We start from the raw sequence: 26,913 nt of genomic DNA on the forward strand, positions 1-26,913 counted from the left end.
ACCAGGGTCCCTACTTCTAACCTGGGTCACGCCCTCATTTCTAAAGCCCCTTGTCACTGAACCCACCCCAACAAATGAACCAGATTGTACGTAGTATTATCGACAGGCTTTTCTATGGCGCTCAGTTTGGTAGACTCTGCGCACCTCTTGCGCAGCCATGAATTGAGCCTCGCCACTCCCCTCTGAGGTCTGGCAGGGCAACCCCATGTTACAGAGGGGAAACTGAGGCACAGAGCTATTACAGGACTCATCCCAGTGTGTCGCACAGTCAGAATCACATGGCTTGGGCTAGGGCTGTAACCACTGCACGTTCCCATCAAGGCTGAGCAGATTGCACATGCCAGTGTTGAGTTTCTGCCTCCAGGCTAGTGGTGGAAATTGAGGCTTCCGTGTAGGGCACCTCTTTTCTGTCCAGTATAACTAGCCCCCCGAAGTAGCCAGATGTTCCTGGAGCCCCATGGCCACATTAGCTGCAGCAGCCGCACTGTATATAAGGCTTCGGCTCTCAGTAGAGATAACTGCTGCATGTAGTAGAAAGAGAGCCCAAAGCATGGGCCTGATACAAGGCCTAAGGCCTGAACTGAAGTGAGCAAAAGTTAGGCCCTGCTGCTATAAAGTGAAGTTAGCAAGCATCAGGCTATGAGCCAAAGGCAGGCCCTGTTACACAGCAGATGCCTGGTTGCAGGTTAACTGTCCGATACACGACCTTGGCAAAACACACCGGCACGCCCAAGAAGTGCTAGGCACAGGGTATCGATGGACGCACATTCCAGACGTAAACATAATGCTGGGAGATGAAACAGGAACACACCGACCCCAAGTGAAACAAGGACGGAAGGACAGGCTTAGGCTGACAGATGAAAATGTTTTGTTTGAACCAGCAGGTACAAGGTAAAGGGTGGTAACTAACCACGTCAGGGGCGCAATATGTAACTTGTTTGTGTCGGTGTATAAATGAGGGGTTGCAGGAGCAGTGTTTTATCCGGCCTCGGGGGAGTAGAAGGTCCCACCACTCACTGAGCTGAGTCCATTACAATAGGCATACGTGTGTGTCCTCACAGACTCTACCAGCCACTAGGACCATGCTTCATTAACAATAAACCTGTCCAAGTGCCTTTGCCACCAAACCAAGTCTGTGGTGGTCTTGGGCACTTCAATCAAGGTCTGCTGTATCAGCTACCTGGTCAGATCTGGTGCAGAATGCTGAGAGAACACACACACAGCCAACAACTGACAACACTGTCAATGGAGCGTTGTCAAAGGGATTAGGCCAAAGTAAAATTTGATGCAGTTCAGGCAGCAGGACAAGATGGCAAATCCTGGAGTGTTAAAGAACTGCATAACTCTGTGACCAATAAACGGTTGCAGTTTTGCAGGCTAAGCTCAGGGTCATCAGCTCTCATGCTTCAAGGCACAAGATGATTTCTCGCAAGGGTCAGGAAGGATGGCTTATTCCCCTCTAAGTGCAGTGTTGTGCAGTTGGCCAAATGCATTATGGGCAGTTTCCACTTCTGAAGCTTCAGGGCTTGGCTACAGGCAGAGGCTGACTATGCGACAAGACGGGCCAGTGAGCCGATCCTGTAGGGCAAGTCCAACCAGATTGCCTAGAAAGAATTCTAGGGGGCTACTGCTGTTAAGAAACAAGCTCAGAGCAGCCACCTGGGCTAAAGCCTGAGCCTATTTAGGTATGTGACACTGAGCCAGAAGGGGTTTAGCACTAGCGGGCTAACTAACCTTTAGAGACATCGTAGCAGATAATGACTATGTGTGTTTACATATATATTGTTAGAGGTTGACAATGTACCCAAATGGTTTCTGTCCGTCACTGTATTCTGTTAATTCATTGAGATGAACCGTGACTGTAGTAATATCATTGTCTTTATTTCTCTGTGGTGTTTATAGTAAGCTGCCTGTAAATGGTGGGAGATGGGCAGTTGATGCAGCTAATCACCAGTGGTGCTTAGGGAATAGGAGGTTCTACTTCAAAGCCATTATTGTTCACCCAAGGAATACCTGCCAGGGATCTGTAACAAGAACTCTTGGGCCCTGATCCTGTTATCTCAGATCTGCTTAAGCTTCATCAGGGGAAGTTTGAGTCACAGGACTGAGGTCTCCAGCTCCAGTCTGGCTCACCCTGATATCGGACATTGTATTATAACTAAGGCTGCGAGTCTTTCACGGCTTCCATGACTTTCCGGGACCTCCGTGATTTCTGCAGCTGCAGCGGCTGGTGCGACTGCCCCCTAGGCTGCCCCCACGCCCATGAGCAGCAACGTCTGCTGGAGCGCTCCACCCCGCAGCACCTAAGATTTAGTTAGGAGTATTTTTAGTAAAAGTCACGGACAGGTCACAATAACATGGGTTATTGCCCATGACCTGTTCGTGACTTTTATTAAAAAATACCCCTGACTGAATCGTAGCCTTAATTACAACTTATGGAAATAATTCTGAAAGAACTCTTTGCAACTTTAAAGCTTATAATCTCTACTATGAAACTAAGAATTTTATTTATATCTGTATGTATAATGCTCTTTTAACCTATACTCTCTCTTTTCTTTTTTAATAAATCTTAGTTTAGTTAATAAGAATTGGCTGTAAGCATGTATTTGGGTAAGACCTGAAATATTCATTGACTTGGCAGGTAATGTGTCCAATCCTTTGGGCTTGGTAGAACTTTTTATATGATGAATAAGATTTTCAGTAATCCTCATCATCTTTGACTGGGCTGTCTGGGTGGGAGCCCAGGGCTGGATGTGTTTGTGGCTTCTGAGTAACCAGGACGATGTTAGAGAAGCTGTTTTGTTGCTGGATTGGTGAATCTAATTATTAGAAATAACCTCCAGTTTGGGGGATCGTCTGCCCCATTCGTTGCAGTTTGCCCTGATTGAGCAATCTCAGTGTGGTCCCCCTGGCACCCTGGACATAAGGTGTCAGTGCATTCAGGCTGCCAGCCCCATCCTGGCTGCTTGGAGTGACTGAAGATCCAGCAGGCGGTGTGCCAAATTGTGTGTCTCTGCAGAAAGCTCCCCCTTTTCCGCACAGAGCTGGCGGGTGAGCTGCTGCCCCTGTGCCAGGCCTCGTTCACTGACCGAGGGAGATGCTCTGGTCAGCCACGGCAAACACAGGGTAGATAGGTGCAGTAAAGGCTTCACGGTGCGAGTGGAGGATGACACAGGCAGTAGGGTCGTAGAACAGCACTTCCCCCCCATCTAAGTCGACCAGGACACCCACCTGCACGGGGCACTTGACTAGCTCCACCACCTGATGATGGCTGTTGTGCGAGAAGCGGAACTCCTTATCATAGCGCGAGAACACCCAGGAGAAGGGGTTGTAGCCCAGCCGGGCTGCGTTGCCAGCCCCTTTGCGCTGCAAGGAGCCATAAGAAATGCCCAATTTGTACGCGCAGCTTTTGTCCACGCTGATCCTCCAGGCGTGGGTCCCTTTGTGGAAGGCTTTATTGCCCAAGGCATTGGGCCAGTGATCGAAGCGCTCGGGGCAGTCTGGATAGGGCTTTGTCTTCTTGGGGCTGAATGCCAAGGTTTTCTTGTCTTCAGACAGGGCCAGCAGAGGGCTGACAGTTTTCTCATCTACGTGAACCTCTTCCAAACCTGCGAGGGAAGCCAAACAATCAGTACAGGCTGAGCAGCGGGACCTCGGCCAGGATCAGCCTGTCTCCCCCAGCAGCACTGGGCCAGGGAGGGAGCTGGGCTCATGTCCACATTTCCCCTTTTTATAGGTCTTCCTAGGCAGTAGCCCTGTGAAGTGGCCACGCGGCTTCCTCTGGCGCCCAGCAGCAGCACCTTCCAGGGTCGGCAGGCCAGCTCCCTGGGGAGGGGGCTCCCTGCATGCTGGGGAAGACTCTGCCTGCACAAGTTGGATGTACCCCAGATAGTCCCACTGGGCACTGGCTCCAGGGGTCTCCCAGCTGTAGCCTGCAGTAGGTCCCGACTGGCTCCCTCCATCCCATCCATTATGAGCCATCTCCCCTGCGCAGTGCTCGCCCACCCTGCTGCCGGGACACAGAGGTTGGCGTGGCTCTGTGCTGAGGGTGGCTGGTGAGCGGGATGCCTCAGGCTCTCAGCACATTGCAGATGGAGCAGGGGCAGGGCAAGGCATGAGAGACCTCTGCCTTGGTCCCAGGGGTAGTACTCCGTGGGGACCAGGGCAGCACGGCCACAGGGCTGGCAGCTTTGGCCAAACCTGTTTCCAAGCAGGGAGGAGGCAGGTGCATTCACAGGCCACCACCCATCCACAGCTACCACCTGGCTTCCATCTGCCCCCCCTCCCAACCTGATGCAGAAGATCCAGCTGGTCGAGTGGGCTTCCTGGCTGGGCTGGTGCCAGGGCAGCCTCCTTCCCCTTTCAAACAAGAAGTGTAATATGGTGCAGAACCCCATCCAACACCTGAGGTTCCCCCCAGGCCCACTCGTGACTAGGCTCCTGGCCACTGGGCTCCCCACGATGAAGGCAGGGGCTGCATGTGGCCCTGAGGACACACTTTCCCCACCCAGTTCTGGAAGCGCTGGTTTCCACTTGGTGCAGATCCAGAGGTAGGCGCAGTTCCCTGCCCTGGCTCTTGGCAGCCCAGAATGCAGTGGGGGATGAATGGTTGATTTGGGCCCAGTGGCGGGAAGATTAGCAAACCAGACAAGTACTCAGCTCTGATGGAGGGGAGGCAGGGGGCACAGGGGGGATCTTGGCCCTACTCTCAGTGTGCAGGAGCCCATTCCTAGCCCAGCCAGCCACCCTGTTGGTGTAGACTCCCCCATTGCTGCAATCCTCGACTGAGACAGGATCCTGGGTCCCTTCTGGCTGGGATCTCTCTACCTGTCACCACGGCTGATGATCCGTGGCACCAGAACCGCGGGGGGGGCGGGGGCGGGGGGGCTAGGGGGCCATAGCCAGTGTTCCCTCTAATTTGTCCCACCCATGTGCGGAATGAATTTTATGTGCTCCAATATGGAGGTGATGCACATCACCTTCATATTGGGGCACATACAAAAATTCATGTGGTGAGGGTGGGGCTGAGGGGTTCAGAGTGTGCAGGGGGCTCAGGGCTGGGGCAGAGAGTTGCGGTGCAGCTTACAGGGAACTCAGGCCATAGCCTCCCCCACCCCTTTTTGAAAGTGGACGGGCCTGGCCAGGGCAGACCCCGCCCCCTTCCCCTTCTCTCCCCCCCCTGAGGCCCCACTTCCCGGTCAGGCCAGCATGGAGCCCGGGCAGTTGTGGGAGCCACGCAGACCCTCCACCTGCCCTCGGCGAGGCGTCCGGGGGGCGGAGACACAGGCCGCGGGCAGGCGGATCGTCTGCTGCACCTTTCCCAGCTGCCCGTGCGGCAATTATGGCTGGGCTGCAGCTCTGAGGCCCCGTCAGGGTTGCCAAATTTCTAATAGCACAAAACTGAGCACCCTTGGCCTGCCCCTGCCCTGCCCCCGCTCACTCTATCCCCCAGCCCCGTCGTTGACTCTCCCCCACCCTCCCTCACGCGCTCATTTTCACCAGGCTGGGTCGGGGGTTGGGGTGCGGGAGGGAGTGAGGGCTCCGGCTGGGGGTGTGGGCTCCAGGTTGGAGCCAGAAATGAGGGGTTTAGGGTGCGGGAGGAGGCTCCGGGCTGAGGCAGAGGGTTGGGGTGCAAGGGGGGTGTGGGGTCTGGGAAGGAGTTTGGGTGCAGGATGGGGCTCAGGGCAGGGATGTAGGAGGGAGTTTGGGTGTGGGAGGGGGCTCTAGACTGGAGAAGGGGGTTGGGGTGCAGGAGAGGGTGAGGCTCTGGCTGTGGGTGCAGGCTCTGGGGTGGAGCCGGGAAAGAAGGGTTTGGGTGCAGGAGGGGGCTCAGGCCTGGGGCAGGAGGTTGGGTTGTCAGAGGGGATGCGGGCTCCATGGGGGAGTTTGGGTGCAGGAGGGGGATCAGGGCTGGGGCAGGGGGTTGGGGTGTGCGGTGCGGGCGGCACTTATCTCGGGGGGCTCACAGGAAGTGGCGACATGTTCCTCCCACTCCTAGGCAGAGCCATGGCCAGGCGGCTCTGTGTGGTGTGCACTCATTGCCGCCGCCGCCCTCAGGCACCACCCCCGCAGTTCCCATTGGCCATGGTCCCCAGCCAATGGGAGCTGCAGAGCCGGTGTTCGGGGCGCGGGCAGCGTGCAGAGCCCCCATGGCCGTCCCTCCGCCTAGCAGCCGAGGGATATGTTGCTGCTTCCAGGGAGCTGCATGGAGTCGGGTAAGGAGCCTGCCAGCCCCGCCAATCACACTTAACAGCCCAGTCAGCGGTGCTGACAAGAGCCGCCAAGATCCCTTTTCGGCCGGGTGTTCTGGTCACAACCGGACACCTGGCAACCCTAGGACCGCCCGGAGCCGGGTCAGGGAGAGCCGCACAGGCAGCTGTGGTGAGTCTGGGTCCCTCCCCCTGTGCTGGGCGGGAGACCTGGGGGGCAGGAACATGGGCAGGGGGCTGCTTTCGGCCCCACCTCACCCAGGTTGGGATGCGGGGGGCCAGGCTCTGCTTCTGGCTTGGCCGGGGGCGGAGTCTCCAGGGGAAGAGGAGTGGGGGGCGGGCCCATGGGGGGAAGGGGAGGGGCCTCAGGGGCAGGGGCCCCCGGCCTTTCCACTTTCGGGAAGGCTCCAACACCCTTGCTGATGATCCTGCCCTGCCTGGGGTATCCGGCACCATATCCCTCCCCCCAGCTCCAGTGCAGGATGTTCCCTCCATGCAGCCCATCCTCAGCTGATCTGCACCGGGATACAGCGAGTCACCTCCCCCCACGCAGACATGCAGGGCTGGGCTGGGCTGCACCGGGATACAGCGAGTCACCTCCCCCCACGCAGACATGCAGGGCTGTGCTGGGCTGCACTGGGATACAGCGAGTCACCTCCTCCCCCGCAGACATGCAGGGCTGGGCTGGGCTGCACTGGGTACCTGGCTCAGCATCACCCCGTCACCCTCCAGATCTGCTATTTGTGCGGCTGCCGATTTGCTTTTCAAATCCTCTAGTACAGAGCTGGGGCTGCAGCCTCCTCTGCTCAGTCACCTGGTCCTGCTCCCTGCCAGGCAGGGGGCTCTATCTGCTGGGGCCTCTCCTGGCCCTTCCCCCGTTTCACAAGACATCATCATAAAGATAAGGCTGGGAGCAGGTGAGTCACCTCCTCCCTGGCAGACATGCAGGGCGGGGCTGGGGCGGGGCTGGAGGGGAATAGCATGCTCACCTCATCTTGGGCCTAATCCTGCCAGGTCCTGAGCACCCTCAGCTGCACTGATGTCCTGCACCTGGTACGATCACTTTTGTAGGACCCGGAAACAAACCAGCATCTGGTACTCAGAGCGCGGCAGCCTAATGACCTGAGCCTGCTGCCGTGGTTTCAGAGGGGGCAGGAACAGAAAGGGTTAGAAAACCTGCCTTAAAGTGATAGGCCCAAGGAGCTCAGTCTATTAAGGGGTGACTGTGTGGGGGGACAGCTCTTCAGTCCAGCAGACAAACGTCTAACAGGAGCCAATGGCTGGAAGTTGAAGCTAGACAAATTGGAAAATTAAGAAGTCTATTTTTAATAGTGGGTAATTACGCATTGGCACAATTTACCAAGGTCGTGGTGGGTTCTCCATCACTGACCATCTTTAAATCAAGACTGGATTATCTCCTAAGCAATCTGCTCTAGGGATTATTGTGGGGAAGTTCCATGGCCTGTGTGATGGAGGAGGTCAGACTAGATGGTCCCTTCTAGCCATGGAATTGATGAATCTAGGAGCAGTCTCCAAGCCCCCTCAGAAATGGTGGGTGAATTAGCGGCAGATGAACTAGAATCATAGAATCATAGGACTGGAAGGGACCTCAAGAGGTCGTGTAGTCCAGTCCCCTGCACTAAAGGCAGGACTACATAATAACATAATAAAACCTGACAGGTGTTTGTCCAACATGTTCTTAAACCCCTCCAATGACAGAGATTTTACCATCTCTCTAGACCATTTGTCCTGGTGCTTAACCACCCTGATAGGAAGCTTTTCCTAATGTCCAACCTGTCCTCAATGGATAAGGAGAACAATTGATCACCCTCCGCTTTATAACACCCTCTTATGTACTTTGGCACTGCATTTACACAAAGGGGAGCAGAATGCGGGCTCCCTCACCTTTAATATAGAGGGGCAGCCCCCAGAGACTACCCCTCCCAGAAGGCACACCTGGGTCCAAGCAGCATTGCACGCTGGGGCCTCTGCTTTAGGTCTTGTCTGTGGTGGGGGATTTATTTATACTGGTATAACATAACTCCCTGTGTGGACACTCTTACTCCAGACTTATACCAGGGAGTTATACCAGTATAACTACTGCTGTAATTCGATTGTGCTGGTAAACGTCCCCATGCTGAGCAGCCCTTCGTCATGATGAACTCCTATGGCCCGTGTTCTGCAGGAGATCAAACCAGATGATTTAACGGTCCCCATAACCTTAAAATCTCTGAATCTATGAGCTATGCTTTTGAGGCCTCTTTAGTCGATCTACACTACACAGAATCATAGAACCATAGGGCTAGAAGGGACTGCAAGGGTCAGCTAGTCCAGGAGTTCTCAACCTTCTTCTTTCTGAGCCCCCCACCCCCCAACATGCTATAAGAACTCCACGTGCCAGCTGTGCCACACCAACTGTTTTTCTGCATATAAAAGCCAGGGCTGGCATTAAGGGGCAGCAAGCAGGCCAACTGCCCGGGGCCCCACACCACAGTGGACCCGGCAAAGCTAAGTTGCTTAGGCTTCAGCCCCGGGTGGCGGGACTCAGGGCCCTGGGCTTCAGCCCTGTGTGGTGGGACTTTAGCTTTCTACCCTGGAACCCAGCGAGTCTAACACAGGCCCTGCTTGGCAGACTCCCTGAAACCTGCTCGCGGCCCCCAGGGGCCCCAGACCCCTGGTTGAGAACCACTGATCTAGTCTAACCCCCTGCCAGATGCAGAATTTGTTGTGACTAAGCCATTCAAGTCAAGGCCGATGGCTGTCCGGCCTCCTTTTGAAAACCTCCAGTGAAGGAGCTTCCACAACCTCCCGAAATGCACTCATTTCTGCTACAGCCTCACCAACCCCGAACACTCAGAAATCGTGAGCTCAGTCTCCAAATCAGGAGATTAGCTTTAAAAAACCAACATGATTTCGAAACATAATCCAATGCAGGTTCTTTGTATTGCCTTCTGGTTTCTGAGCTTTTAAGGAGCACGCTGGTCCCATTTTTAAGCTTCTCTCTGCAACCATTAGGGCTAGAAACTCATTTATTTTTCAAGGAAAGCTGAGATTGTCACATAATCAATAGTGTCCAGGAGCTGGGTTTTTAAGTAAAATAGCCGCTATCCACAAGCCTTGCAATGAAGTGGTGAGATTTGGCAACACTGCTATTAACATGAGGTCTTTTAAAGCTAGGCCTGGGCCTCTGCTCTGGGCCAGTGCTGTTTGAAGGAGCTGGCTTCACTTTTGTACTTTAGGTCATTTCTCTTTAGCATCTCCCTGCTGAAGCAAACAAGGATCAGCTCTGTTCTCTTTAGTGATCGCTGCTACTGAGAGAATCGTGACCGGTGGGGGAGGAATTCCCACTAACAAACATCTCTCTGGCGTCAAGTGCACTAGTGCATGCAGTGAATCTGAAGCATGCTTTGAAGTTACAGATTGACTCTCAACACCCACTTGCTTCCACGCACACAAACCTGGGGAGCATGAACATCATGCAGCCAGGATGTTTGCTTAGGCACAGAATGAATCAACTTGCCAGGAGTCCCCAGAGGAATGTGCGGCTGTGAGCAAGACACTGACCTGTGGCACAGCTGAGAACAGCAGAGGCCCACAGCTGGTGCAGTAATGGACTCTGAACACATTTCTGATTAAAGTTTAACTTCTCGGACTCCTGCGGCTCCAGGATTCCCTCCGCTGCCTCTGTCCTAGGAAGTGAATGAGAGGGTTTATTAGGAAATGGATTGATTTAGTGTCAGGTGCTGGAAGATACACACACAACCTAGAGTCACAAGGAACTACTTCAACGATACCGAGCCAGGTTCATCCCTGGGGTACGACTGAATGCAGCGAAGTGACACCAGGGACGAGGCGTCTCTTCATCTAGAATCCCCAGTGCTGGTTTCAGGTGGGTTTGACTCCAGGCAGTTATAAACAGACAAACCCCAGTACCAGCGAGTCATTCAGCTTCCCACAGCGCCAGTCGACACAGAGCAAATCGGTCTGAGACAGCTCCACCGAATGGGGGTGTACAATGAACGTGCTAAGGTGGGCCAATCAGATTTTCCTGTAAGGCCTTTTATAGACAAAGCCGCATTGCTATGGGGTAGGGACAGCCAGCAAAGTAACATGTTGAGAGAGACTGCTGAAGGATCTGACATAGCATGGAAAGGAGACAAATCCATACAGTAAGTGGCACACACATGGTGTTTATTGGGCTCGTAAGGAAAGGCTGAGGCCCTGAAGTTTGCTGCTAATCACCTGCCATGCTTTATTGCTCAGGCAGAAGGCAGAAATGTGCAACAATTACTCCTGGTGAAATTCTGCGCCACTGCACATGCACAGAATTTATGTCCCTCACAGATTTCTTCGCTTTCCCACAGAAAACTGCCTTTCTGAAGGGGAAGCAAAGGGAAGCCACAAGAGCAGTCATGTGACCCTCCCCAGCAGTATGTTTACCCAGGGCAGCCAGCAGAGAGGTAAATCATTGTGAGGCAGGGGGTGGGACTGGGGAAGACACGACTGGTGGCTCCTACCCTGCGCCAAGCTCAGCTGCTAGTCCTGGTTGGGCTGGAGAGGATGGGGCTTCCTCTTCCCTTACACAGCATCTGGGGCCGGGTCAGACCCACCCCCAGATTTCTCCCCCAGCTGTAGGAAGCTCTGCAAACTCCTCCCCTGCCCCACTTCCTACACCCATCGTTCCTCAGCTTCAGGGGGAGGGATCCTTCTACAGGGAGCTGCTCCCCCATTCATTCAGGCCCCTTCATACCTGACCCTCCTGCCAAGCCTCACCCCCCACATTCAGAACCCCCTGATGAGCCCCCCTCCCCCTGCACCTGGACCACCCCAACGAGCCACCCGCACCCGGATCCCCACCCCAATGAGCCCCAACCAGCTTCACCTGGATCCCCACCCCACTGAGCCCCACTCCCCCAGCATCTGGACCCCCCCACTGCACCCCCCACACCCAGACCCCCCTGCCGAGCTCTATCCCCCCCCCGCCCCATGCCCAGACACACACCCCCGCTGAGCCCTAACCACCTTCACCTGGACCCCCTGCAGAGTCCCATTACCATTGAACCCAGAACCCCCTAACAAGCTCCTGTGCATCCAGATCCCCCCACACACCTGGATCCCCCACTGAGCTGCCCACACCCAGATTGCCCCACACAGAACCCTCTCAACCCACACCTGGATCCCCCCATATGAAGCCTTCCACACTTGGATTCTGCCTTGCTGAGTCTGCCTGCCCACACCTGGTGCATCTGGCATGGAGGGGAAGGGCTTTGGGGTGTCTCTAGGACAGGCCCGGTCCTTGCACAGTGTCAGGGTTGGGTGCAGCCTCACTGCTGAGTCTGTATTCCAGGGTGCAGCTGCACAGTGATCTCCCACCTCTGTGCAGCCAGTGGTCTGTGCTCCCCAATGCCAGGCTGGAGCCTCCACATTGATTTGACAAATAAAATTTGCAGAATTTTAAAATATTGTGCTCAGAATTTTTATTTTTTTGGTGCAGAATGCCCTCAGGAGTAAATAATCAGGATTCCAGGTAGTGCTAAGAAGTACTATAATTAGAACTACTCCTAGGGGGCACTCAAAGCACCCAATGCCCACCCGGTGAAGGACAGCCCAATTTCAATCCTAGTTGTAAAATCATCGCCTTAGGCCAGGTCAGGTTCCCCTTCTCAGGAGCAGTGACGGGCACAGACAGAGCAATGGGTGCTTGGTACCAGTGGCAGCGCTGCCAGGCTCCCACTCTGCACCTCACTTGTCTGTTTAATAAGGAGGCTGCGTGAATGCAGAGCCCTCAGCTAGGAAGGCTGAAGACAGCTTTAAATTGTTACCCCTCTGTGCAATGCTGTACTGGGCCCATCCGTAGGTAAAGAGCACTGCAGGCTCTGTGGACAGGCAGTCCCCAGCACGTTCCTAGGGGAGACAAGGGGAGCTTTTCCATAGGCTCTAATGGGAGCTAGATAAAGCCCCAAATCATCAGCTGCTGAAAGTGAAAAAGGGTGTGCTTATGTGTGCAGCACACTTGTGCAAGCGTGTCCCGGGCATCTGTGGAAATCAGCTTTACTACATCTAGATCCACTGGGTGTGTCCTGGCCACCAGGATTTCTAGGTGCCAAACAGAAGAATTTAGGTCCCCACGTCTGAGCCATAGTGCAGCATGTGAGGCAAAGCCACAGTGGGATATTTTGGGCAAGGGGCATTTTATATGCATGCAGCTTCTCAGTCCCCTGGCACTATGCCCTGACCAAAAGCAGCACCAGTCAGTCCCCTGCTATCTGGCAATGACGTGCTGCTCTATGTTGCACACGAGCCGTGGTGTGAGACACTGTGCTCGCAGAATGGGGAGAGTGAGTCAGGAGGGGCCGTGAACATTTGATTACTCACCTCTCGAAGATCTCCTGCTCCGCGTGCTGGGGACAAGGAAAGAGACAATCATAAAAGCTGAAATTCTCATAAGAACATCCAGCCTGGGTCAGACCAATGGTCCATCTAGCCCAGTGTCCTGTCCTCTGACAGTGGCCAGTGCCAGGTGCCCCAGAGGGAACGAACAAAACAGGCAGTCGCTGAGTGACCCAGCCCCTGTTGTCGTCCCAGCTTCTGGCAGTCAGAGGCTATGGATATCCAGAGCATAGGATTGCAGCCCTGACTATCGTTGTTAATAGCCGTCGATGGACCTATTCTCCAAGAACTTCATTCTTTTTTTAACCCAGTTATACTTTTGGCCTTCACAACATCCTCTGGCAAGGAGTGCCACAGGTTGACTGTGCGTTGTGTGAAGAAATGTTTCCTTATGTTTGTTTTAAACCTGCTGCCTGTTAATTTCACTGGGTGACCCCTGGTTCTTGTGTTATGTGAAGAGTAAATAACACTTCCCAGTTCACTTTCTCCACACCGGTCATGATTAGGCTCTATCAGATCCCTGCTTAGTCGTCTCTTATCTAAGCTGAACAGCCCCGGTCTTTTTATTTTCTCATATTTTCTTGAGGTCATGGAATCATTTCTGTTTGAGCCTCACCAACCGCCAGCACTCAGAAATCAGGAGTTCAGCCTCCCAATCAGATTAGCTGAGAAATCACATGATTCCGAAAAATAATCAAAAGTGTGATCATTTTATTGCCTTCTGGTTTCTGAGCTTTTAAGGAGCATTCTGGTCCCATTTAAAAGCTTCCCTCTGCAACCATTAAAGCTAGAAACTAATATATATTTTTAATGAAACCTGAGATTGTGGCAATCAATAGTCTCAGAAGTCTCCTTTTCATTTTTGCTGCCCTTCTCTGTACCTTTTCCAATTCTAATCTCTCTTTTTTGAGCTGGAGCAACCGGAACTGCAGGCAACATTGAAGGTTTCTGTGTACCAGGGATTTATATAGAGGCATTATGGTATTTTCTGTCTTATTATCTATCCCTTTCCTAATGGTTCCTAATATTGTTAGCTTTTTTGACTGCCACTGCACATTGAGCAGATGTTTTCAAAGGACTTTCCAGGATGACTCCAAGATCTTTCTTGAGTGGTCATAGCTAATTTAGACCCCATCATTTTGTATGTATAGTTGGGATTATGTTTTCCAATGTGCATTAATTTACATTTATCAATGTCTTCTTGCCTAATCATCCCGTTCTATGAGATCCCCGTGTAACTCTTCGCAATCAGCTTTGGACTGAACTATCTTGAATAATTTTGTATCATCTGCAAACTTTCCCACCTCACCATTCCCTTTTTGCAGATCGTTTAAGAATATATTGAACAGCACTGGTGCCAGTACAGATCCCACTATTTACCACTTTCCATTGTGAAAACTGACCATTTATTCCTACCCTTTGTTCCCTATCTTTCAATCAATGATCCATCAGAGAACCTTCCCTCTTATCCCATGACTGGTTACTTTGCTTTAGAGTCTTTGGTGATGGACCTTGTCGAAGACTTTCTGAAAGTCCAAGTACACTATGTCCACTGGATCACCCGTATCCACATGCTTGTTGACAACCTCAGAGAATTCTAATAGATTAGTGAGGCATGATTTCCCTTTACAAAAGCTGTGTTGACTCTTTCCTAACATATCATGTTCATCAATATGTCTGAGAATTCTGTTTTCTATTAGTTTCAACCAATTTGCCTAGTACTGAAGCTAGGCTTACAGGGTCTCTTCTGGAGCCTTTTTTTTTTTTAATTGGCATTACAATACCTATCCTCCATTTGGCACGGAGGCTGGTTTCAGCAGTAGGTCACGTACCACAAGTAGTTCTGTAACTTCATATTTGAGTTCTCGCAGAACTCTTGGGTGAATACCATCAGGTCCTGATGCCTTATTACTGTTTAATTTATCAATCTGTTCCAAAACCTCCTCTATTGACACCTGAATCTGGGACAGTTCCTCAGATTTGTCACCTAAAAAGAATGGCTCAGGTGTGGGAATCTCCCTCACATCCTCTGCAATGAAGACCAATGAAAATAATTTATTTAGTTTCTCCACAATGGCCTTGGCTTCCTTGAGTGCTCCTTTAGCACCTCGATCATTCAAAGGCCTCACTGACTATTTGGGTTTGTCTACACTGGCACTTCATCAGCAAAACTTTTGTCGGGCATGTTAAAAAAAACACACACCCCCAAACAACAAGTTTTACTGACGAAAAGCACCAGTGTGAACAGTGCTCTCCTGCCGACGAAGCCGCTGCTGCTCATGGGAGGTGGAAGTTTTTTGTCAGCAAGAGAGCTCTCTCCTGCCGACAAACAGCAGCTACACTGCACTGCTTTTAGCAGAACAGCTGCGTCACTAAAAACTGCATAGTGTAGCCACAGCCTTTGACAGGCTGTTAGTTTTTGTGCCTTTTGCTAGTTGCTCTTCAAATTCTTTTTTGGCCTGCACTTGACTTGCCAGAGTTCATGCTTCTTTCTAGTTTCCTCCTTAGGATTTGACATCCAATTTTTAAATGTTGCCTTTTTGCTTCGAACCCCCTTTGACGCTGCTGTTTAACCATGGTAGCATTTGTTCGGTCTTATTGTTTTGTTTGATGTGATTTGGGTACATATTTAGTCTGAGCTCTATTACAGTATTTTTAAGTAGTTTCTGTGCAGTTTACTAGGCATTTCACTCTTGTGACTGTTCCTTTTAATTTCCATTTGACTAGCCTCATTTTTGTGTAGTTTCCCTTCTTTAAAGTTAAATGCTACTGTGTTGGGTTTCTTTGGTACTTTCCCCCTGCATGGATGTTAAATGGAATTACATTATGGTTGTTAGTACTGAACGGGTAAGCACTATTCACCTCTGGGACCAGATCCTGCGCCCCACTCAGGACTAAATTGAGAATTGCCTCTTCCCTTGTGGGTTCCAGGACTAGCTGCTCCAAGAAGCAGTCATTGATGGTGTCTGGAAACTTCATCTCTGCATCCCGTCCTGAGGGGACACGTCCCCAGTCAATATGGAGATAGTTGAAATCTCCCACATTATTATGTTTTCTATTTTTGTAGCCTCTCTAATCTCCTGGAGCATTTCACAGTCACCATCACCATCCTGGTCAGGTGGTCGGTACTATATTCCTGCAGCTTATTATTCAAGCATGGAATTTGTATGCATAGTGATTCTCTGGCACAGTTTGATTAATTTAGAGTTGTACTATATTTGGCCCTATGCTTTCCCACAGAGTGTCAACCCCCGACCAGTGTGACTTACCCCGTCATTCTATATTTTATACCCTGGTATTACCGGATGCCGTTGATTGTCATTGTTCTCACAATAAAATCTCTCCCTGGGCACTTATGCAAAGGTCTCAGTGGGTTTGGATGTCTTCCCAAGTCCTCCATCCCCCTCGCCGAGCCCGCCCCGGCACAGACAGTGTCACAGCGAACAGCGAACCCCTCACCCTCCCTGAAAATGGCTAAAGCTGCCTCCTAGGATTGAGCCTGTGCCGCTGGCGATGCCCGAAGCAGGTGAATTGAATAAGTTCCTGCAGCAGGAAAATCTGCCTGGCACAGGTAGCCAAGGATCCTCTCGCCCTCATCCTGATGGCTCCGGCTCCTGAGACCCACCCTGGTGCTTGTTCTACCAGCTGCTCTGTTATCTAACGTGCCTCCCACAATGGCGTCCGAGACCCCTCAATGCAGGCGCCTTGCAGTCAGGCCATCTGCAGCAGGAGTTCTCCAGCTCCCCAGCCCCACATCCATCCCAGAAGGCTTTGTTGCAGCACTTCAGAGGTTTCCCCTCTCTCCTGCTGGCCTGGGTTGTGGGAAGCACAACTGTCCTTCCTGGGCCCTGTGGGAGAGCAGCCCCATCCCCCGCCCTGTGCTGCCCATCTCCCTCTTCCCGGCTCAGGCTGGGGGAGGGCACATCCTCTAGTGCCTCTTGGGCTCCATTTCCCATAGTGCCATCAGGGCTCTGCGTGCTCAGAGCCAGCACAGTGTGGGCAGGGCATAGGGAGCTGCTGGTGGCTGGACACTGCATGAGCCACAGACTGGCACCGCTGCTCTCAAAAGCAGAGCTGGCTTGTCTGGTGTGAGGGAAACACGTGGGAGACCTCGGTCAGGGTGTGAGGGCAACTCTGGATCCAAACTCCTCGGTGCTCCGGGGTCTCCCGCTGCACCCAGGAGCCTATTCCTGCTGCATCGTTCCCTCGGCACCTCGGGGTGGGACCCTGCCACTTGCACTTGTCAGTGGTGTCCCTCCCCCGCTTCCACACGGAAAGGACACCCTGGGCTCGCTCAAAGGCAGCCCGAGCAGTAGTGATAAGACACCATTAACAGAAATCTATTTCTGTGGGGCAGATGGACCAGCCCAGCCATTTCCACAGGCCGGGAGCTCCAGAACATGCAGTGCCTTCTGCACAACCACAATCCATCGATTGACAACTACTGTTTAACATATTGGCAACTACACAGCAGTGATGCCTCAGTGCATTTAAACCCACAGGAAGCGCAGCTCTTTAGCACAGTCAGTACAGCCCCCCCATCAGCTGTCTGACTCATGGTATCTCAGATGCGACTGCAATTGTACTTTGCCCCCACAGTCTGTCCCAGGTCCCCATCTCCTCAGGGAAAGGCCTAAGACCTGGGGGTGATGACAGCTCCAAACCAGACATCATTCACATTTGTATCAGCTTTCTCATTATGGAGCCTGCATTAATTAGCCAAAGTAAATTCAGGAAGATTTCTTTGCACGGTGTGTGGTCAATTGGTGGCATTTTCCATTGTGGGGGTTAGAGAATCCTATCCCAGGGCCGGACAATTCTAGGATCCATCATATTTGTAGCTATATGTGTGGTCAGTGTGTTTATCTCTCCTGCTTCAGGCCATAGTCTGAGCACCACAGAGCCAGGAAGGAAAAGACAAACACGCAGCACTCCTGAGTAGAGCATTGCAAGACCCTTCCTCTGACACATCAAGTAGGGTGACCAGACAGCAAGTGGGAAAAATCGGGACAGGGGCTGGGAGGATAATAGGCTTCTATACAAGAAAAGCCTCAAATATCGGGACTGTCCCTATAAAATCGGGACATCTGGTCACACTAACATCAAGTGTCAGCTCCCGCCAGAGACCAACCTCTGACCCAGCGTGGAAACATTTACAAGCCTCACACCGCCCCCACCCACCACCACTGCTACGCAGCAAAGAGCCAGACAGACCTTTTCACCCGGTACTCTCTTGCTGGCTGGTATTTAACAGATCTCGTGCTCCAGCCTCCCGTCTCTCTGGTGGGACAAGTCTGACTGGCCAATACCAGAAGGCGGAATAAAAGATTCACTGTTATTCGTATCACCACTGGTTCACTCCACTGACCAGCCAGAGAGCAAAGCTCCTGCAACTCACTTAAAGTTAAATGAAGCTAAGCAATGGCTTAAGGTCGGGGAAACAGGATAACTGCCTGCTAACATCTGACTGGAGAGGAATAGTTAAGGTGATCCAAGGTGATTTAATAACTAATGGGAAGGAACCAGCCAAAGGAGCGTGCAGACTGAGTAGGAGAAGTTCCCTCACACCAAGGTTTGTTAGATTGCAGGGGATCTCTCCAGGGAAAGACAGGGTCCCAAAGACCGAGCCCTGCTCTGCACGACAAAATCACTTCAGTATAACCACGTCACTCGGGGGCGGGGCGGGGGGGGTGAATGATCCACGCTCCTGAGCGACCCAGTTATACCGACTTAAGCACCGGTGTAGACAGCACTATGTCAGTGGGAGAGCTTCTCCCACCAACACAGCTACTGGCTCTCATGGAGCCTATTAACTATTCAAGTCGACGGGAGAAGTTCTCTCCCATCGGTTTAAAGCGTCTTCATTAAAGCACTACAGCGGTGCAGTTGCACCGGCACAGCGTTTTATGTGTAGACCTGCCTGGAGCTGTTTTAAAACAACAAAGAACTAGAAAAACCCATGAAAAATCATGTGCTGGCCTTCTCCCTCCTGACTCCCGAGTCCAGTCCTCAGACGCTGAGGCCCTGCTTGGGCCCCTGTGGTCCCATCTGCTTGCAAGGGAGAACAGGCAAGGAGGAAGCAATGCAGCAGTTAGTGCTGCTCTAGCCCTGCATCCAAAGGATGGTGCATCCCGAGCTTGGAAGACAATTCTGATATTCTCCCATCACCCGCAGACCAGTGGGAACATTTCAGAAGCTCCCTCACCTGTTCCTAGCTCTTACGGGACAGCCACATTTCTCTGGTGATTCCAGCCAGGTGACTCCCTGGGTAGCCACAGCTGCTTCCCAGGAAAGCAAACCCGAGTCTCTCTTGAACTCTGGCCTCCTTGTTGTCAGTGCAACAAGCTGCCGAACTGCTGCACTCAAGAGTCATCAGCTGCAGCGAGAGAAGCCTGGCTGCAGGCTAGACCGGTTCCTCAGTACAGGACTTAGAGGATTTAGAGGATTGGGCCAAAAAAAACCTGATGAGGTTCAACAAGGACAAGTGCAGAGTCCTGCACTTAGGATGGAAGAATCCCATGTACTGCTACAGACTAGGGACGGAATGGCTAGGTAGCAGTTCTGCAGAAAAGGACCTAGGGGTTACAGTGGACAAGAAGCTGGATATGAGTCAACAGTGTGCCCTTGTTGCCAAGAAGGCTAACGGCATTTTGGGCTGTATAAGTAGGGGCATTGCCAGCAGATCGAGGAACGTGATCATTCCCCTCTATTTGGCATTGGTGAGGCCTCATCTGAAGTACTGTGTCCAGTTTTGGGCCCCACACTACAAGAAGGATGTGGAAAAATTGGAAAGAGTCCAGCGGAGGGCAACAAAAATGATTAGGGGGCTGGAGCACATGACTTATGAGGAGAGGCTGAGGAAACTGGGATTGTTTAGTCTCCAGAAGAGAAGAATTAGGGGGGATTTGATAGCTGCTTTCAACTACCTGAAAGGGGGTTCCAAAGAGGATGGATCTAGACTGTTCTCAGTGGTGGCAGATGACAGAACAAGGAGCAATGGTCTCAAGTTGCATTGGGGGAGGTCTAAGTTAGATATTAGGAAACACTATTTCACTAGGAGGGTGGTGAAGCACTGGAATGGGTTCCCTAGGGAGGTGGTGGAATCTCCTTCCTTAGAGGTTTTTAAGGTCAGGCTTGACAAAGTCTTGGCTGGGATGATTTAGTTGGGAATTGGTCCTGCTTTGAGCAGGGGGTTGGACTAGATGACCTCCTGAGGTCTCTTCCAACCCTGATACTCTATGATTCTATGACTGTGGTACTTACCACCAGGCCGTGGTCATCCAGGTTGGTGATCATGTCCACTAGGTAGGTGCGGAGGGCAGCCAGTTTCTGCAGGGACTCGGTCCAGTGAGCTCGCTGGGTCAGGATGCTCTGGTGAGTCCTTTCCTCCTCCGCGTGCACCTTCTCCAGCAGTCGCTGCTCTTCGTTCTCACACACATTCCTCACAAAGATCAGTCTCTGGATCACCACTTCCCGGGCCCAGCTGGCCGCGCCCTGCCACAGCAAGGACAGGGGAGGGAGAGGTGTCAGGCGCCCCTGCCTCAGCTCAGCAAGCACTACATGCAGTACCACTGGCACGCTGGAAAGCTACCACCGGAGCTGGCTTTCAGTGCACTCTAATGCTGAGTCAATCCACCTGAAATCACCGGGATTAAAGTGGTGTAAACCAATGTGAGATCGGAACCAGGCCGCTCTACCTACCAGCTATGGTGTTTCTAAGGCACTAGCTGGTATCGCCATGGCTACTAAGTGCCAACTAGACACCCAGCAAGGCCCAAATTTCAGCTTCATACAAAAAACAAGTTTTACACCATGTAATGTTAGGGAAACGATCTCATGCTGACAAGCCAAAGGCCCAGCCTGCAACGCCTGGTGCAGGACAGCAGCTCTGGCTCCCTGCAGCAGTCCCACTGGACTCAACTCACATTAGGGAGGGCTTGCAGGATTAGGCCTGACAGCTGCCGTTCCCCCCTCCCCGCCCACCATTCACTCAGCAGCGGGTCTGCTCCAACTGAAGCACGTCTGTGCAGTCCAGCCATTGCAGGAGGGCAGGAGAGGCTGGAAGTGAACTGACTGAAACAAAACTGAAACTGACTAGCCTTTTATTGACGCACAGGCAACAGCAGGGAACCAGGAGAAGTTAGGGTCATTGAAGTGTTCAAAGCCATTATTGCTAACACAGGCCTGGTCTACACTAGAAAATTAGGTCGGCATAACTACATCGCTCAGAGATATGGAAAATCCACCCCCCAAAGTGGCGTAGTTAAACCAACCTAAGTCCTGTGTAGACAGTGCTAGGTCGACGGAAGAATTCTTGGGGAGGTGGATAAACCAGGCCGATGGGAGAAGCATAGGGAATAACGTCTACACTGTGGCATTACAAGCATAGCCATACCCACAGAGTATTTACACAGAAATAGCTGTCCGGATTCTCAGTTATGCTACGGCCACTTTCCCCTGCTCTCGCAGGGTAAATGGGCTTTAAAATCAGTGTAGGATGAAACAGATGCTGCCAGAGAGGTGTAACGTGGCCTCGGCGAAAGGGAGAAATAGACCTAGTATTGTTATCCTGACATGGTCGCTGTAAAGGAAAGCGCTGCCCGAGGGAGGCACAGGAAGCAGCACCACCTGAACTGAGAGACGAGCAAATTCAATAGCAAACTTCAGGGTTCGGCTCCCGAGCACATCCCCAGAACCCAGGAGGACGGGGCAGCAGAGAGGGTGCTGGAAGCAGGGCAATGTGTACAGTGCCTACACTCAGCTGGCTGCCTCACGGAGTAGAGTTGGGGTTAACACTGCAGGAGACCAAGCAAAACGGTCTGTTCGCTCTGGGGGATGGTCAGATAGGGAGAAGGGCCTAAATAAAATCAGTAACCAAAGAGTAAAGCCATCTCAGCAACCCTGGGCAGCCAGCACTACTATTGCTGAGTGGGGGGGTGTTCACCTGTGAGATGCAGGCTGCACTAGCAAGCTCAGGTCCCCATTACCGTGCCATGGAGAGAAAAGAGAATTACCAGAGCACTTTGGTTCTTCCCCGGCAGCACCTCGGCCATGTATTTCGTGATCGCAGCACTCTGCAGCTGGAGCTTCTCACACTGATCCACAATTTTATTCTGAAATATAGAATCAGAGCTCTGGATTCACAGCCTCTCTCGGAGCATCCTCTGCCCATCGGGCACCGTGAGCGCTCAGCTCGCAGAAGTGTTGTAGTCATACAGCGTCCCTTCACTAGAGCACAGGCTGCATGAGGGGCCCGGGAGCTTCCGGCTCTCAGCCCCATTGCAGTCAGCTTTACACAAAGAAATAAACCCCGATCCTTGCCTGAAAAAGTCACAAATGGGCTAAAATATCCCTAAAAGTTAGTGGGTTTTAATTGGTAAGACCTGTCCTGGACTCCCAATCGCCAGTGACAGTATCTGTGCGAGAGGAAGAGGTGGAAGGAAGGGAGAAACGGTTACATACAGATCACCTAGGCCAGATTCTCTGTCATGTTCTGGTTCCTTTACATCACTCTGGCATTGTGAGGAGACAGAACCTCAGTGGAAATGGCCTCTGGGACTATCCCTGGCATAAGGGCTTTCTCCACACAGCAGAGTTGCCAGAGTGGCTTTAGCCACCTCCCTAGCCACTGGCATAGAGTGCGCACGAGGGGAGGGTGCAGGCATGGCCAGATCAAAATAGCTCCTACTATTCTCAACTGGGATGACTCTGGAGGGCTGTTGCAGCCAAACATACATTGGAGCAGTCCTGGGGCTGCTCTAATTTATGCCCTGAATGGGCAGCCCAAGCTCTGGAGTGTAAAGCAGCCTTTGCCCCCTCCTGCAACAAGCACAGTTTAGCCAGAACAGACTCTGAGCCAGAGTTTTGCCTTTGAAATCTGTCATTTCCCTTGGCAATAGGGCAATTCCTGTGTGATTGCTGGGAACCAAACCTGTCATTTGGGTTTAGATGTGAAAACCAACCCACAGGAACAAGGAGGCCTTTACACTTTATTTGTGTTATTTTGATCTAGCCTGAAATTCCCAGGGTACCGCAGAGAGGGCCCAGCCCAGATCCCTGCGCACCTGCTTGATCCTCAGAAGTATTCAGCCAATGGGTGATACGATAGGCTAACCTAGTGAGGAGGGCTTTAAACTAGGTTCACCGGGGGAAGGAGACCAAAGCCCTGAGGTAAGTGGGGAAATGGGATCCTGGGAGGAAGCACAAGCAGGAGAGCGCAACAGGGGAGGACTCCTGTCTCATGCTGAGAAAGAGGGACGATCGTTGAGTTATCTTAAGTGCCTATACACAAATGCAAGAAGCCTGGGAAACAAGCAGGGAGAACTGGAAGTCCTGGCACAGTCAGGGAACTATGATGTGATTGGAATAACAGAGACTTGGTGGGATAACTCACATGACTGGAGTACTGTCATGGATGGATATAAACTGTTCAGGAAGGACAGGCAGGGCAGAAAAGGTGGGGGAGTTGCGTTGTATGTAAGAGAGGAGTATGACTGCTCAGAGCTCCGGTATGATACTGCAGAAAAACCTGAGAGTCTCTGGATAAAGTTGAGAAGTGTGAGCAACAAGGGTGATGTCGTGGTTGGAGTCTGCTATAGACCACCAGACCAGGGGGACGAGGTGGACGAGGCTTTCTTCTGGCAACTAGCAGAAGTTGCTAGATCACAGGCCCTGGTTCTCATGGGAGACTTTAATCACCCTGATATCTGCTGGGAGAGCAATACAGCGGTGCACAGGCAATCCAGGAAATTTTTGGAAAGTGTAGGGGACAATTTCCTGGTGCAAGTGCTGGAGGAACCAACTAGGGGCAAAGCTTTTCTTGACCTGCTGCTCACAAACAGGGAAGAACTAGTAGGGGAAGCAAAAGTGGATGGGAACCTGGGAGGCAGTGACCATGAGATGGTCGAGTTCCGGATCCTGACACAAGGAAGAAAGGAGAGCAGCAGAATACGGACCCTGGACTTCAGAAAAGCAGACTTTGACTCCCTCAGGGAACAGATGGGCAGGATCCCCTGGGAGAATAACATGAAGGGCAAAGGGGTCCAGGAGAGCTGGCTGTATTTTAAAGAATCCTTATTGAGGTTGCAGGAACAAACCATCCCGATGTGTAGAAAGAATAGTAAATATGGCAGGCGACCAGCTTGGCTAAACAGTGAAATCCTTGCTGATCTTAAACGCAAAAAAGAGGCTTATAAGGAGTGGAAGATTGGACAAATGACCAGGGAGGAGTATAAAAATATTGCTCAGGCGTGCAGGAGTGAAATCAGGAAGGCCAAATCACACTTGGAGTTGCAGTTAGCAAGAGATGTTAAGAGTAACAAGAAGGGTTTCTTCAGGTATGTTAGCAACAAGAAGAAAATCAAGGAAAGTGTGGGCCCCTTACTGAATGAGGGAGGCAACCTAGTGACCGAGGATGTGGAAAAAGCTAATGTACTCAATGATTTTTTTGCCTCTGTCTTCACGCACAAGGTCAGCTCCCAGATTGCTGCACTGGGCAGTACAGCATGGGGAGAAGGTGGCCAACCCTCTGTGGAGAAAGAAGTGGTTCGGGACTATTTAGAAAAACTGGACATGCACAAGTCCATGGGGCCGGATGCGCTGCATCCGAGGGTGCTAAAGGAGTTGGCGGGTGAGATTGCAGAGCCATTAGCCATTATTTTTGAAAACTCATGGCGATCGGGGGAGGTCCCAGATGACTGGAAAAAGGCTAATGTAGTGCCCATCTTTAAAAAAGGGAAGAAGGAGGATCCGGGGAACTACAGGCCAGTCAGCCTCACCTCAGTCCCTGGAAAAATCATGGAGCAGGTCCTCAAGGAATCAATTATGAAACATTTAGAGGAGAGGAAAGTGATCAGGAACAGTCAGCATGGATTCACGAAGGGGAAGTCGTGCCTGACTAACCTAATTGCCTTCTATGATGAGATAACTGGCTCTGTGGATGAGGGGAAAGCAGTGGATGTGTTATTTCTTGACTTTAGCAAAGCTTTTGATACTGTCTCCCACAGTATTCTTGCCACCAAGTTAAAGAAGTATGGGCTGGATGAATGGACTGTAAGGTGGATAGAAAGCTGGCTAGATCGTCGGGCTCAACGGGTAGTGATCAATGGCTCCATGTCTAGTTGGCAGCCGGTTTCAAGTGGAGTGCCCCAAGGGTCGGTCCTGGGGCCGGTTTTGTTTAATATCTTTATTAATGATCTGGAGGATGGTGTGGACTGCACTCTCAGCAAGTTTGCAGATGACACTAAACTAGGAGGCGTGGTAGATACACTAGAGGGTAGGGATCGGATACAGAGGGACCTAGACAAATTAGAGGATTGGGCAGAAAAAAACCTGATGAGGTTCAACAAGGACAAGTGCAGAGTCCTGCACTTAGGACGGAAGAATCCCATGCACTGCTACAGACTAGGGACCGAATGGCTAGGTAGCAGTTCTGCTGAAAAGGACCTAGGGGTCACAGTGGACGAGAAGCTGGATATGAGTCAACAGTGTGCTCTTGTTGCCAAGAAGGCTAACGGCATTTTGGGCTGTATAAGTAGGGGCATTGCCAGCAGATCGAGGAACGTGATCGTTCCCCTTTATTCGACATTGGTGAGGCCTCATCTGGAATACTGTGTCCAGTTTTGGTCCCCACACTACAAGAAGGATGTGGAAAAATTGGAAAGAGTCCAGCGGAGGGCAACAAAAATGATTAGGGGTCTGGAGCACATGACTTATGAGGAGAGGCTGAGAGAACTGGGATTGTTTAGTCTCCAGAAGAGAAGAATGAGGGGGGATTTGATAGCAGCCTTCAACTACCTGAAGGGGGGTTCCAAAGAGGATGGAGCTCGGCTGTTCTCAGTGGTGGCAGATGACAGAACAAGGAGCAATGGTCTCAAGTTGCAGTGGGGGAGGTCCAGGTTGGATATCAGGAAAAACTATTTCACTAGGAGGGTGGTGAAACACTGGAATGCGTTACCTAGGGAGGTGGTGGAGTCTCCTTCCTTGGAGGTTTTTAAGGCCCGGCTTGACAAAGCCCTGGCTGGGATGATTTAGCTGGGAATTGGTCCTGCTTTGAGCAGGGGGTTGGACTAGATGACCTCTTGAGGTCCCTTCCAACTCTGATATTCTATGATTCTATGATTCTATGAACAGGTCGAGGGGGGGGGGGGCTCACAAGGGGTCCTAGTCCCATTACTCACTCCTGAAGACGTGCGATTGGTCACCTCAGTCACACGGTATTGTTTCTGCTCTCGGGTTGGACGGCTGAAACTTTTTTAAACAGGAGATTGTGGCGACGGGCACTTCCCAGGATCAGTTTCTAGAGGAAGACTGGCTGGTGCTGGCCGCTGTCAGGGTCACAGTCACACCCGGCACGCACCGAAGGAGGTGACGGTAACCCCCGTGGGTGAGCGGTCAGCAGCCCCCAGTAGCTGCTCTGCAAGTGCGGCCAGGCCACGGGAGGGGCTGGCCGGGCTGGCTCGGCTCATGCAGCGATCCCTGCGCAGAGCTGTCCCTCCTCCCCGTGCTGATTTCCCTCGGCGGGGCGCTCGCAGTGACCCCCACCCTAGCCCAGCGCCAAAGGGGGACCCGGCCACTCCAGGGGCCTGTCTCCCAGCACGTGTCTGCGCAGCGCCTGGCACACCCCGGCCCTGCCCTCACCTGGGCTCTCTGCGCTACAGTCACACGCAGCCGGAGCCCCGGGGGACGTCACCCACCAGGGCTGGGAAGCGGCCCCACGGCAGCCCGCTGCGCTCACGGGCAGCGCCGGACTCTCCCTCTCAACCGTCCGGGGAGCGGCTCCGGCTGCTCCGCACGGCGCGGCGCGCTGCCTGCGGGGGAGCGCCCGGAGGGGATCCAGGCCAGCGGGCGATGCTGGGCGTGGGGCGCCCCCAGGCAGCCGGCGGCCCAGCCCCACCCTCCCCTTCCCCGGGGGCCGGGCGGGGGCAGCAGCCCAGCCTCCGCGCCCCGCGCTTACCCGCAGATCCGCAGCCTTCTCCTCCAGCGCCGTCACGCGGTGGCCGCGGCAGCCGCCCAGCCTGGCGCACTGGGCGCAGACCAGCCGGCGGTGAGCGGCGCAGAACCAGCCCAGCTCCAGCCCGTGCTCCGGGCAGCTCTCCCCGGCCAGCCCCGCAGCGCGCTCCGGCTCCGCCCGCCCGGCGCTGCCGCCGGCTGCCCCCGCCTGGCTCCGGCTCCCCGGCTCCGCGCTCACGGGCGGCGGTAGCCCCGTCCCCTCCTGCGCCATGGGCCCGCGCTCGCGGCAGGACGGAGCCGGAGCCGCTCCCGGGCGGACACGGGAGCTGCTGGGAGCGGGCGGCACCTGTCTCAGGTGCGGGGA

General features: G+C 52.7%; 1 protein-coding gene across 1 annotated transcript; it reads right to left on the reverse strand.

The window, feature by feature from the left end:
* Positions 1–1,860: 1,860 nt before the first annotated feature.
* Positions 1,861–26,913, reverse strand: BSPRY (B-box and SPRY domain containing). Its single transcript, XM_054007389.1, has 6 exons — positions 26,554–26,913; positions 21,614–21,712; positions 19,863–20,093; positions 12,585–12,610; positions 9,774–9,898; positions 1,861–3,608 (listed from the first exon to the last, which is right to left on the reverse strand). The coding sequence occupies exons 1-6, from the start codon at positions 26,818–26,820 to the stop codon at positions 3,082–3,084; spliced, it is 1,275 nt and encodes a 424-aa protein (XP_053863364.1). The 5' UTR covers positions 26,821–26,913; the 3' UTR covers positions 1,861–3,081.

Source organism: Malaclemys terrapin, chromosome 17 (genome assembly GCF_027887155.1).
Source record: "Malaclemys terrapin pileata isolate rMalTer1 chromosome 17, rMalTer1.hap1, whole genome shotgun sequence".
Lineage (NCBI taxonomy): Eukaryota > Metazoa > Chordata > Testudines > Emydidae > Malaclemys > Malaclemys terrapin.